Source organism: Rhinopithecus bieti, unplaced genomic scaffold (assembly GCF_001698545.2).
Source record: "Rhinopithecus bieti isolate Rb0 unplaced genomic scaffold, ASM169854v2 scaffold_32017, whole genome shotgun sequence".
Lineage (NCBI taxonomy): Eukaryota > Metazoa > Chordata > Mammalia > Primates > Cercopithecidae > Rhinopithecus > Rhinopithecus bieti.
In genome coordinates, this window is record NW_016813578.1 from 228,196 (window position 1) to 241,832 (window position 13,637).

General features: G+C 41.4%; 1 protein-coding gene and 1 pseudogene across 1 annotated transcript in view; both read left to right on the plus strand.

Moving 5' to 3' along the window:
- CDK15 (cyclin dependent kinase 15) overlaps window positions 1-13,637 on the plus strand; it is a 63,624-nt gene that overhangs the window by 20,698 nt on the left and 29,289 nt on the right. The window contains exons 6-7 of the mRNA XM_017848650.1: window positions 10,422-10,545; window positions 12,191-12,311. Coding sequence (XP_017704139.1) covers window positions 10,422-10,545; window positions 12,191-12,311 — 245 coding nt within the window. The remainder of the gene's footprint in view (window positions 1-10,421; window positions 10,546-12,190; window positions 12,312-13,637) is intronic.
- Window positions 572-1,405, plus strand: LOC108513032 (ubiquitin-conjugating enzyme E2 variant 1 pseudogene; annotated as a pseudogene).

Below are 13,637 nucleotides of genomic sequence, written 5' to 3' on the forward strand. Positions count from 1 at the left end.
AGCATCTCTGTGCTGAGAAACAGGCTTTGTTCTGAGAGCCACCAGTTAGAAAGACACACTGTGTTTGACCTTAACAGTGGGTTCTCAGAAAACCTGGTTATATTCCTTTTGCACCTTTTTCTTAAAATTCTGTACTTCGTAATACCTTCTGACAGTCAAGTCAATGTTCTGCTTTAGGAAGCTATCCAAGCACCACTGAATTCACTCTCTTCTCTTTCTCTGCTGTTTTATTTAGCACACAGACCTGGCCCAGTATATGTCTCAGCATCCAGGAGGGCTTCATCCTCACAATGTCAGAGTGAGTACGTTAAGGGTCAGGACCCTCTCCTGGCTTGCCCACAGGAGAGTTCTGAAACAGACTGCCTCACAAAGCAAAGTCCTATGATACTAAATAAGAGGATGGACATCACTGATATTCCAGAGAAAAGTTTTCTTTTTTTTTTTTTAAAAAAAAAAAGGAAAGAAAGAAAGGAAAAGAAAAGAGTTGCTGAGTTGCCCGTTAAGATATGGAGCAATGTTTTCTGAGCAACCTAATGCTGTCAGTCATGGCCACATGCAAATGTGTCTTTAGATGAATAAACGAGTGAAGGAGAATTATACTAAAAAGAAAAAACTGAAGCTAGGCCATCGTAAAATAAATACCTTCTTCCTATCAGATTATTGTGGTCTATGATGAAGTCTGCAATACTTGTTCTAGCAGATCCTATTATATATGTGGCCCTAACTCCCATTTTTCCAGTCATTAGAATAGAAATAATAATAAACTTTTAACTAGCTATAATTCTACATCTGTTACAAATTTTAGAAACCATTTTTATTTCATACTTTTCATTCCCTAAGGTTTTATTGGCATTAATTAATTGATTGGCTCTTAAAATAACCATATGAAATTTGTATATGATGTATTTATTCATTTAACTAATGTTTATATATGTATTCATTTATTCATTCATTTAAGAAATATTTATTGAGTACTTAGTGCTGTAATAAGTTCTGGGGTTTCAATAATGAATAAGTTGTGTTTCTTATTTTCAATGAGCTTAAAGTCCAGTAAGATATATGAACTTAAATAGGTAGTGAGGGCCACCCTTCAAGCAACAGCAACGCAAGATGGCAGCCACCATGGGCTTGGGCAATTTATGAAAACAGAATATATAGCCTTAAAATAGAATGTGGACCTAAATACCCAGAAGCACTCCCCTTCGTAAGATTTGTAACAAAAATTAATATGAATAGAGTTAATAGTTCTAATAGAATGGTGAACCCAAGAGCCATATCAGTGCTAGCAAAATGTCAGAATTCATATATCATCAAAGTTATCCTTCAAGAGCTTCAATGCCTAATGATGTCTAAAGAAAATGTGAAACTCCCTCAGTTACCTGAAGGACAGTGTTATAGCAATTGATCAAAAAGAAAAATCACAGGCCCTTCCCTTTCCCCAACATTTGGTGTAAGCAGTCTTCATTTTCCATAGTAGTAAATTTTCTAAATATATCTTATAGACCTCAAAGTACTGGAAAGGAAGCTCCTATTCAAAGGAAATTTATCTTAAGATACTATAAATGATACTAATTTTTGTACATTTGAAATACATAAGTTACTAGCCTGGCACGGTGGCTCACGCCTGTAATCCCAGTACTTTGGGAGGCCAGGGTGGGCAGATCATGAGGTCACGAGTTTGAGACCAGCCTAGCCAACATGGTGAAACCCTGTCTCTACTAAAGATGCAAAAAATTAGCCAGGTGTGGTGGCACATGTCTGTAACCCCAGCTACTCAAGAGGGTGAGGCAGGAGAATCGCTTGAGCCCAGGAGGCAGAGGTGCAGTGAGCAAAGATCGCACCACTGCACTCCAGCCTAGGTGACAGGGCAAGACTCCATCTCAAAAAAAAAAAAAAAAAGTAAGTTGTGCTATAATAAATAAATAGGTGGTGAGAATCAAAGTGCTAACGCCTATGGCCGTGGTAACTAGGAATACTGTGGGAACACATAATAAGGGAACCTAACCCAGTCTTGGAAGTAAGGTTTTGGAAAGGGATGTTTGAGGACAAAGGGTTGAGGAGAGTGAAAAAAACAAAAAAATTTAAAATACCAGTGAGCTGTGTGGAGAATGGGATAGGGAGCTAACTAGAGAAACCAAATAGGAATGTTTTGTGGTTTGTTAAGGACCCTGGTAAGGGTGAAGACCATTACATTATCTGCACAATCGTGGGATTTTTTTTTTTATGGTAATGCTTGGCAATTTGAATAGAGGAGCAAAGAATGTAGACAAGTTGGATTGAGTCAGAGTTGAAGTTCTGCCAGACATATGAAAGGAAGAGACAGGTAGGCAAGAGAGTTGAAGAGATTATCAAGACAGAAGTTAAGGTGTTGGCCAGTGGTATCTAGTCTGAGTCTAATCTGAGGGAAGGAAGTAAAGATAAGCAGCTTGCTGATAGTTATGAAGTGAGTGGAAGGGTTCAAGGACCTGGAGGTGTTGATTAAATAGAAGAATTGTTGGAGAAAGAATAACTGTGAGAGAGTGAGATTTTCAGGCTTGAGTGACTCTCACATAGCAGACACTATGCTAAATGCTTCGAAGGAAAACTAGACATAAAAGTCATGATCCCTGCCCTCAAGGGACTACAGCCAAAAAGAAGAGATAAGAAATAGGCACCAATACTATTACAGTACACTTGTGTAGAATGTCAAGAAAGAAATACGATCTAGTACTATAGATGTGCAAGGGCATCAAAGATATCTTCTAGTTTTAAGAAGTTTCAGATCTTAGGCCGGGCACAGTGGCTCATGCCTGTAATCTCAGCACTGTGGGAAGCAAGGCGGGTGGATCACGAGGTTGGGAGATCGAGACCATCCTGGCTAACGCAGTGTAACACCGTCTTCTCTACTAAACAAAATACAAAAAAAAAAAAAAAAAAAAAAAAATTAGCCGGGCATGGTGGCAGGCGCCTGTAGTCCCAGCTACTCAGGAGGCTGAGGCAGGAGAATGGTGTGAACCCGGGATGTGGAGCTTGCAGTGAGCCGAGATCCCGCCACTGCACTCTAGCCTGGGTGACAGCGAGACTCTGTCTCAAAAAAAAAAAAAAAAAAAAGAAGTTTCAGATCTTAAACACACTGTATTTCAAGAGTCTGGAATAGGAGAGCATGTTACAGGGAGAGAAAATGTTTTCAGCAAAGGTACAGAGTAGGGAAATAGAGGATATGTTCACGGAAGAGGACCCAAAAGTCATGGCTTGTTAGGGTTAGAGGAAACACAGTGTTTTGCAATCTCCATGTTCCATTAGTGCGTTTTGAAATCAATATGGTGGTGAACAACCTGCATTTTTAAAAATGAAATAAATAAATGAGAAGAGAATAGAAAATATTAGCATGCATTACATTTTGAAAGAACAAGTATTATTTTCTGCAACTTTTGCTTCAATTGTAACTGTACTTATATTTTTATGTATGGATGTGAATACCAGATACATATATATTTCTTACTGTAGACTGCAGTAAAAAAATCTTTAAAGCACTAGCCTGGTCTAACTTCCTTATTTTGCAGAGGAGAAATCCAAGATCTGAGAGGATAAACATTTTGCCTGAGGTTACAGAACCAACTTATGCCATTGCTAAAAGTGATTCTTAGTTAAAATTCTTTCCCACTAGTGCCATACTGCATTTCTAGTTCTGTTGACCTGAAATACAGAATATATTAGTGAAACAGCATACACAAGTCTGGGGAAATAGATTGGGTAGGTGGCTGAGAGCCTCATTTTCTAAGAAATGTGGACCTTGGGCAGGGTATGGTGGCTCATACCTATAATCCCAGCACTGTGGGAGGCCAAGTCAGGAAGATCACTTGTGCCCAAGAGTTCAGGACTAGCATGGGCAACATAGCAAGACCTCATCTCTACAAAAAATTTAAAAATCAGCTGAGCATGGTGGCATACACCTGCAGTCCCAGCCTCCTGGGAGGCTAGGTGGGTGGATCATTTGAGCCCAGGAGTTTGAGGCTGAGGTGAGCCATGATCACAAAACTACACTCCAGCTTGAGTGACAGAGGAAGACCCTGTCCCTAAAAAAGAAAGAAATGTGAATTTTATTCCTTGGAGAGTACAGTCATTAGTCATTAAATTTGAGCTGAGATAAAATAATATGATCAGAAGAAATTTATATCACTGTGGTCTATAGGATGTATGAAAGGAAAGAAGAGACTAGAGTCAGGGATTCCACTTAAGAATTTTTTGTTTGTTTGTTTTGAGACAGAGTCTCGTTTTGTTACCCAGGCTAGAGTGCAGTGGCGCAGTCATGGCTCACCTCAGCCTCAAACTCCCAGCCTCAAATGATCTTCCCACCTCCTCCTCCCAAAGTGCTAGAATTACAGGTGTGAGCCAAAGAATTTATTGATGTGGCCTGGCCTAATGCTTCTCAAACTTCAGTGAGCAGACAAGTGACCGGAGACCTGACTCAGCAAGTCTGGGGTTAAACCTGAACCTCTGTATTCTAACATGAGCCAAGCTGATGGTGCTGGTCAAGAGCCAAGCACTGAGCAAGGATCTAGTTAGCAATTAGTAATCAAGTACAACATTATGGTAGTGACGATGAGAATGGAGAGGAATGTGAAAATCAGTAACAAAGAAGAGTTCACCTCTTGGTAATGTGAGCATGAGGAGGGAAAGGATGGGGCCAGACATAACTGGTTTTGAGTTTGACTGATGAGGAGAATTGTAGCTCTATTAACAGAAATAGGAGAAGAAGTTGGTTTGGAGAGAAAGAGGAGGAGTCCTGTTTCAGACATGTTGAGGTCCCAGGTGAGACAGGATCTCCGAAGGGAAATGAGCAGTAGGCAATCTAAAAGGAAATCTGTGCTCAGAAGGGAGCTGTGAGCTGGACGTGTAGATCTCAGGGTCTTCAGCACATAGAGTTTAGAAGACAAGGAATAGGCAACCAAAAGAGCAAATACACAAAGAGAGGAGGACTGATGATGAGACTTTTGCCTTTTGGGATGAGAAGAAGAACAGGAAATTAAGGAACGAAGGGAAGCAGCTTATAGGAATGCAGAGCATCTGGAAAAAAAACACACACTGTCATGGAAGTTAAGGGAAGAAGCAATTTCAAGAAGGAGGGTATGGTGGACAGTATTGCAAGCATCGGAAATACAGCTAAAAGTCATACTCTTGACTGCATTGACCTTGTGGATTTGTGAGGGACACACTAATAAATAAAGGAATTTATTGTGGGTATATGGAGGCACAAAGGAAGAGGTTATCCAAATCAAAGCAGGTGGGAGTAAGGATGAGTTCTCCAAAGTGGAGGCATCAGTGAATGTGGGAAGGGGCACAGAGCATCCACGCCCATCCCAGGCAATACTCCTCCAGAAGCCTCCATGAGAGTTCAGCTATCCAGAAGGTCTCTGTACTCTAATCTTTCCGGGTTTTGCAGAGGCTTCATTGTGTAGGCATGATTTATTAAACTATTGGCCACTGGTGATCAACTTAACCTTCATCCCCTCTCCCCTCCCTAATCAGGTCTTGGTCTTTCCAGTGACCAGTCCCTATCCTAAAGCTACCCAAGGGTCTGCCAGCTATCAGGCAATTCTACAAAAATACATCACTTTGGAGATTCTAAGGATTTTAGGAGTTGGCTGCCAGGAATCTAGTTGAAGATCAAACATATATTTCACAACATTACAGTCGTGCTATTTTATATCAGGAGCCATTAAATGGTTTTAAACAAAGAGGTGATAAATTCAGATTTTCTTTTTATAAAGCTTACACTGATGGCAGTGTGGTGAATAGACTGGAATGAGGGCAATACATTTTTTTTGAAACGTTATATTCCCCTGACCCTACTTTCTCCTTGTTTTCTTCTACCTCTCTCCATCTACTCATTTCCTGAATGCTGGTGTCTATTAAGGTTCCAGCCTTGACAGTGAGGCTAATCAGAACCACAGTGGTACAGATGTGAGATGATGGTAGGAGAAAGTGGGCAGATATGAGACCAATTACTTAGCCAGAACTGATGGGAAAACAAGAGTCAGCGATATCTTTTTCTGGATTTGAGTATTAAGATGGATAATGGTGCCATTCACTGTGATAGAGAATCAGAAAGAAAAATTTACTTTGGAGAGATACTGTGAATTGTGTTTTAGATATGCTAAGTTTGAGGTGATTGTGGGATGTACAGGTGAACTCCAGACTATGTGGGCCTAAAGTAGAAAGGCAATCTGAATTGGAGATAAAGATTTTGAAATCATCAGAATACAGTTGTTCATTAGAGCACTGTCAATGGGTAAGATAGCTAAGGGAGCATGTGTAGAATGAAAACAGAAGATCAAAGATGGAACCCTAAGAATATCAATATGTTATTATTATTTTTTTAATTTTATTTTAATTAATTTATTTATTTTTTAGATGGGAGTCTCTGTTGCCCATGCTGGAGTGCAGTGGTGCAATCTCAGCTCACTGCAACCTCCGCTTCCTGGGTTCAAGCAAGCCTCCTGCCTCAGCCTCTCAAGTAGCTGGGTCTGTAGGCACCCCCCACCTCGCCCGACTAATTTTTGTATTTTTAGTAGAGGCAGGGTTTCACCATGTTTGACAGGCTGGTCTTGAACTTCTGACCTTAAGTGATCCACCTGCCTTGGCCTTCCAAAGTCCTGGGATTGCAGGTATGAGCCACTGTGCCTGGCCTATTTTTATTTTTTATAGAGATGAGGTCTTGCTGTGTTGCCCAGGCTGGCCTCGAACTCCTGGACTCAAGCACTCCTCCTGCCTTGGCCTCCCAAAGTTTTGGGATTACACGTGTGAGTCCCTGCGCCTGGCCAGAATATCAATATATTAGATATCAGTAGAAGTAGAATCTATAAAAAGAACAGCCAGAGGGGTAGAAAAAAAATTAGGAGATTGTGGAACCAAAAGAAGAGAGCAGCGCCTCAGGAAGGAAGGCATGGTCTATGATGCCAAATCTTGCAAAGATAAGGAATAAGAGGTATCCATTGGATTTCATAGGAAAAGTCATAGGAAACCATGGTAAAAAACACTGTGAATGACACAATCATTGCAAAGGCATTTTTATAGGGGGATGAATTTTGTATTTCAGAGGACAAACAGTTCCATACAATGGCAAGATCTAGTGTGTGACCACCCGAGTTAGTGTCTGAAGTGGACTGGAGAAGCAGATCATTGGAGCTGAGGTTGGCTGGAGCTGAGGTTGGCTAGAGCTGTTCTCATGGGCACTAATGTCATAGAGGCAACAGCTGTGATCCAAGTGCCCACATCTTCAGTGAATGACAGAGAGTGATTGAGAATTCAGTGAATGACCGCTAAAAGAAGAGTAATGGAAGATGTCACTGGATGGCATTAAAATCCGAGGGACAGGGGTTTTTACTTCAAAGTAGAGCAGTAATGGTTTTGAAGTGGTAGTGGGGAAAAGGGAGGCAGCTTATGACACTTGTCAGCGGTCAAAGGTATGAGGAAATTATAGAAAAACTAATATCCACTTGAGAATACTATAGGGAAGCAGTGAGCTCAAGGTCTCATTTAAGGAAAGGAGCCAGAAGGAAATTCACCAGAGGTTAGCTTTTAGGTAGTTTTTAAAGCAGGATTGAGGAATGGAGAGTAAACAGTGAAAAGGTTTGGGAGAGAGAAGAGCAATAGATACGAGGCTAAACAGGAAGCACAGAGCAGAATGGATCAGAGCATGTTGGGAGGAAAAGGAATAGTCGGAGGCTTATATTTTGAGTTGTGACCAAGGAAGGCAGGGTGGGAATCCTAGTGAGGTTATCTTGTTTCGTATTTCTAGTAGAATGAGTCCCAGGGATTCCAGGGGGATGGAAGGACTCAGGCTTCCCTATAAGGAGTTGGCTAACGGATCTCATTAGCTTTTGAGTAACTCCTGGCCCAGATGGCACTAGTTCAATGGAATTATTTTGTTCCCCCAAACCTTATTGAGTTGGAAACAGGTCTAACCCCTGGGATTTGGGAAGCCTTTCTGGAAAGAGTCACCTGCAGTCTGGCTGATGTTGAACTGTGCAGACGCCATCATATTTGGTTATGTTAGGGTGCAGTAACTGGTGAAGCTTCTGCAGTGTTGAAGGAAGAATCCAGGTTGGGAGGGATGAAAGGGTGAGTGGGTCGTGAGGTTTGTCAGCACAAAAGTTTTGAGAAATGTGGTTATAAAATGCCATACCTTAATGCTGCAGTGCTTTACCACTTACAAATGCCTGTAGACGTATCTGGCAGAGAGGAAAGGGGTTGAATGGCAAGAAGGTGGGAAGTGACTGGCTAATTAGTGAGAACAGTCTACACTTGGGACATAAAAGGCATTTCAAGCTGACCTACTAAGAAGTTCTGTCTCTGACTCAGCCAGCTGGCTCCCTCCTTCCCTCTCATGTTTTCATTTTCTGTCTTTTCTCTAGTTTCTCAGGATGGTATAGTGGAGTCAGACAAGTCTGAATTTGAGTCTTGGCTCTGACTCTTCCTAGACATGTTTTTAAAGTTACAGTGAGCCCCATTTTTCTCTGTAAACTGAGGATAAGTATGGCATTCCAAAGGCTGTATCCCTCACTGGTCACCAACTTCCTGTCTTCTATCTACCTGTCTTTATCTTCCTCTTTCCCTAATCCTGCATATTGAAACACTTTTTTTTTTTTTGAGATGGAGTCTTACTCTGCCACCCAGGCTGGAGTGCAGTGGCGCGATCCTGGCTCACTGCAACCTCTGCCTTCCAGGTTCAAGCAATTCTCCTGCCTCAGCTTCCTGAGTAGCTGGGATTATAAGCAGACGCCACCACACCCAGCTAATTTTTGTATTTTTAGTAGAGATGGAGTTTCACCACATTGGCCAGGCTGGTCTCGAACTCCTGACCTCAGGTGATCTGCTCGCTTTGGCCTCCCAAAGTGCTGGGATTACAGGCATGAGCCACTGGGCCAGTTTGAAAACATATTTTAAGCACATACTATGGTATCTTCTTGTCTTTTACCTGGAATTTAAGCTGGTTCTTTGTATTGTCTTTTCCATGAACACATTTATATTTATCACCAATCAGAAGGTTTAAATGTCAGTGTAGGAATTTTGTGCTGTGGAAGCTTTGTGGCTTGGTGAATGGTAAAATGAATAGTGTGTGTATATTTCAAGCACCGGGAAGACAAAATGCTGGGAAGATTCATGGAACCAGTTAACATTTGACTAGGAGTCAGAAGAAATTTTTAAAATTCTTAAATGGTTTATGAACCTGATGTGGTAGCTACATGAAACCTGCACAGCTGCAGGTGTGCTACGGCAGGTAAACTCCCCATGCTCCTGCTTCCATTGGACCATTTGGCTCCAATGTTTCCAGGTCATTGTTAGGTCAGTAGTGGTCCTAGCATCTCTGAAGGTCCTAGTTTTCTAAGATACTATTGAAAAAGAGGATTAATCCACATAACTCTGCATCTGCCATTTTGCCCATGTCCCAGAAATGCTGGGCCCAGCCCTTCCTTTCTGAACTGCCAGAACATGTTCTCAGTTGACATAGGTCTTTATAAATACTGATGTTGGTGTTTGAATTCTCAATTGCCAATGGCACTGGAAAATAGCAAAAGATACTTGGAATACTAAGCATTCTTTTTTCCCGTAAGTTTCCGTAATGGTGGGAACCTAGTAATGGCTTTGGTTTCGGTGCCTCATAACCACATGAAACACTTTTAAATTGGAGCTTAGAATGTGTTTTTCCCTTTTATTTCTCCACCACTACCATTTACCCTTTCTCCCTTCTTCCCTCTACAATTTATTCCTTATTCTTTTTTGATTTCCTTTTTTGAGGGGGGATCTAACTTCTTTTGGTCTCTCTTCCCTTTTCATCGTACGATGTATTTCCCTTGTTTTCGACTTTGAATTTAAGACTTTAAAAATAGGTTTAAGAAGATAAAGATTTCTTTATTTTCTAATACCATCTAAAGATATATTTTTTTAGTGTGGTCTCCTTGTGTTGTGTTTTTAAAAGGGTTTCATATCAGAGAGCCTGGAAAACTTAAGCAGTTGTAAACTTTAGAATATCATTTCCAGGTCAACTTTGATCTTATATGCCAAGTTCATCGGTGGGGAAAAAAATTAAATCTTTCACATCTAAATCAATAACTAGTGTTCCAAAGGAAACTTCAAAGTTTCACTTTAGATTTTTAAAGAAGGGTAATTCCTTCAGTATCAAAGAAATGAGATGTCAGGAAAAGCCAGATTCCCTTTGTTTAGGACACAGTCTAGTTACTTGACTTTCCTTGTCCTTTTTCTTCCCCCTCTGAATGTAAAATTCTTCTTCTTCTTCTTCTTCTTCTTCTTTTTTTTTTTTTTTTTTTTGGCTCTCAGACACTTTTACTATATTCTTTGAGATGACTGTTTTTGATTTAGAGGCGAAATCAGCACGTAGTGGCTCAAATCTCCTTATGGATAGTGTTTCTTCCTTCCAGCTTTTCATGTTTCAACTTTTGCGGGGCCTGGCGTACATCCACCACCAACACGTTCTTCACAGGGACCTGAAACCTCAGAACTTACTCATCAGTCACCTGGGAGAGCTCAAACTGGCTGATTTTGGTAAGTCACTCCTTGGGTCTCATTCTGGGCTGTGAACAATGACGCTTTTGTGTGCACTTGTTTAAGCATCAACTGGGCCTGGCCTTTGAAAACTGGAGGCCTGAGAACATGATGCTTTGTGAGGATATCAAACTACCATAAAGGAAGTGTGAGGCACGAAACAGGGAGGGATTGGTAGCTTTCTAGGATTCCACCAAGTCCCAGTTTAGTCAGATGGCCAAAAGCTGGGCACCCCTACTGCCCCACTGCCAGTTTTGATATAGAGACATTGGTAGAGTAAACTGTACTTAGTAAGTTTTCCTAAATCTAAGTGAATATACAAATTATATTTGAATAGATCGAGATTATCCCAAGATGATAAAGAGGCTAACCCCAGATTGTAGCATGGACTCCTGTCAGGATGGAGACTCCAGGACACTTGTTCCTGCTCTCCTACCTTCTTTATATAGGTGTGAGATGCAAAGTTTTATTCCCATTAAAGTGAAGCAGATTTCCTCTAAGTATCACTGTATCTTTCCATTTTAGCATTTATCACAGTTTATAGTTGTATTCACACACACAAATACATGCATACACACAAATATATGCACATGTGTGCGCACACCCACACGCACAAATATATATAGATTTGCGTGATGATTTTGTCTCAACTTGACTGTAAGCATAATGAGGGCACCCTGGGTATGTTTTTGCTTATCATTTTATCCCTCGTGCCTGGTACCATAGTAGGTGCTTAATAAATACTTGTTGAAAAACTGGCTCTATGTGAGCTAAGGAACCAGTCTTCTCTGTTTGGCAGATGCCAAATGGTGATACTATCACTGCAGTATTTATTCTGAAATGGCAGCTTTTATCCTGACATGTAAGCATTTAACAGATATTTGTTTATCAATTCTCGTTAACAATAGCGAACTCATCTATTGAAGTTTTTTTTTGCAATTCTGTGAGATAAACAGCTGACTGACAGAAAGACTCATTCTGCAGAACAGCACTTAGAAATTCATCTAAGGTCCTACCAAACTAATTAATTTGGATGATTTATCTACTAAACTGGGCTTTCCTGGAGTGCCAAAACAGAAGGTGGCCATGTTAGTCATAAACTGAGCTCAGTTTCTGTTACAGAGACCCAAAATTACAGAGGTATAACATGCTAGAAACTTAACTTTCTCTTGCAACACAGTCCTGAACTAAGCGGGCAGAGCATGTATGGTGGCCCCATGCTGTCTTCACCCAGGCTGCTTCTGTTACGTGGCTCCACCATCCCCCATTGCATGTTTCAAGATGGCTGCCTCCTCCTGCTCATCACAGCCTGGAGGAAGGAGAAAAGGGAAACAGAACCCTTAACCCCTCCACTAAGGCACGATCTGGAAGTTCACATATCACCTCTGTTCATATAATATAGGCAAGAACTTAGTCACCTGACCACACTCAGCTGCCAAGAAGGCCACATCTAGCTGCAAAGCAGGCCAAAATTTGAGAAATTCACTTAAAGAAGTGATAGACAAGAGTCAAGATAGTGATTAGTTCTACTAAAATCACCTAAATTTGTGTGTTTTTTTTTTAATGGTGTTTACCCCGGTCCAGTGCATCAAGGTGCAAGCCAAGGTCCAGAACAATGGGTTTTATGCTTTTCCCTTTTGGACAGGTCTTGCTCGGGCCAAGTCCATTCCCAGCCAGACATACTCTTCAGAAGTCGTGACCCTCTGGTACCGGCCCCCCGATGCTTTGCTGGGAGCCACTGAATATTCCTCTGAGCTGGACATATGGTAAGAGTGGTGCCAAGAAAATGGAGAAAGTGTGAGTCATCCTACGCACGAGGGTTGCTTTATCGTCCACATTATATTTTAATAATAATTCTAATAATGGCAATCACTAATATACATATATATTTTTGAGATGGAGTCTCACTCTGTTGCCCAGGCTGGAGTGCAGTGGCATGATCTCGGCTCACTGCAACCTCCGCCTCCCGAATTCAAACGATTCTCCTGCCTCAGCCTCCTGAGTAGCTCTACTAAAAAAAATACTAATATTTATATACAGAAACATAAAGTACTTTCAGAGATACATCTCATTTGATTCTTGCAATTATTCTACAACCTTTTACTGTTGAACTGAGACCCACAGAGTTCTTGCCAAGGCATCTTCTGAATCGAACACTCTTTCTTTTTATTTTATTTTACTTTTTGAAGTTGGGGTCTCACTAGATTGTCCAGGCTGGTCTTGAGCTCCCATGCTGAAGCAGTCCTCCCACTTCAGCCTCTTGAGTAGCTGGGACTATAGGGTTACACCACAGCACTCCGGCAATCTCATGCTCTTTCTTTCATGCCTTTCCTCCTAGCTCCTCTCTTTAATCCTTTGCCTTGTCTCCTCCTTGACACCTTATCCTCAGAGAAACAAACATACATCCCCAAACCACAGACACACAGATGTGCACACACGTGCATGTGCATCCACACACATCTGCATGAACATACTTACACATGTCCAAACATAGTTCAGAGCCCGGTTTAGGGGGAAAAAAAAAAAAGACTGAGCTTCAAGACACCCGATTTTCATGCCAGTTCGATTTCTAATCAATTAACTCTGGATTCTGTTATCTTGAAAAAGTCATGTATCCTCTCTGTGTCTATGTTTCTCCATTTTAAAAAATGAAGGTAATAAACTCTCCCCATCTGAGTTAAATGGAGCTATAGTACAAGTATAAGAACCAAACAGGTGACTGGGCATGCGGCTCATGCCTGTAATCACAGCACTTTGGGAGACCAAGACTGGAGGATCAATCGCTTCAGCCCAGTTGTTTAAGACCAGCCTGGATAGCACAGTGAGATGCCGTCTCTACATTTTTATTTTAAATTAGTCAGGTGTGATGGCTAATTAAACACTTCAGGAGGGCTGAAGTAGGAGGATCTCCTGAGCCTGAGAAATTGAGGCTGCAGTGAGTCTTGATGGTACCCCTGCAATCCAGCCTGGGTTACAGAGTGAGACCCCATCCAAAAGAAAGAAAGAGAGAACGAGAGAGAGAGAGAGGGAGAAAGGGAAAGAGGAGAGGGAGAGGGGGAGAGGGGGAGAACGGAAGAGGGGGGAGAGGTGGG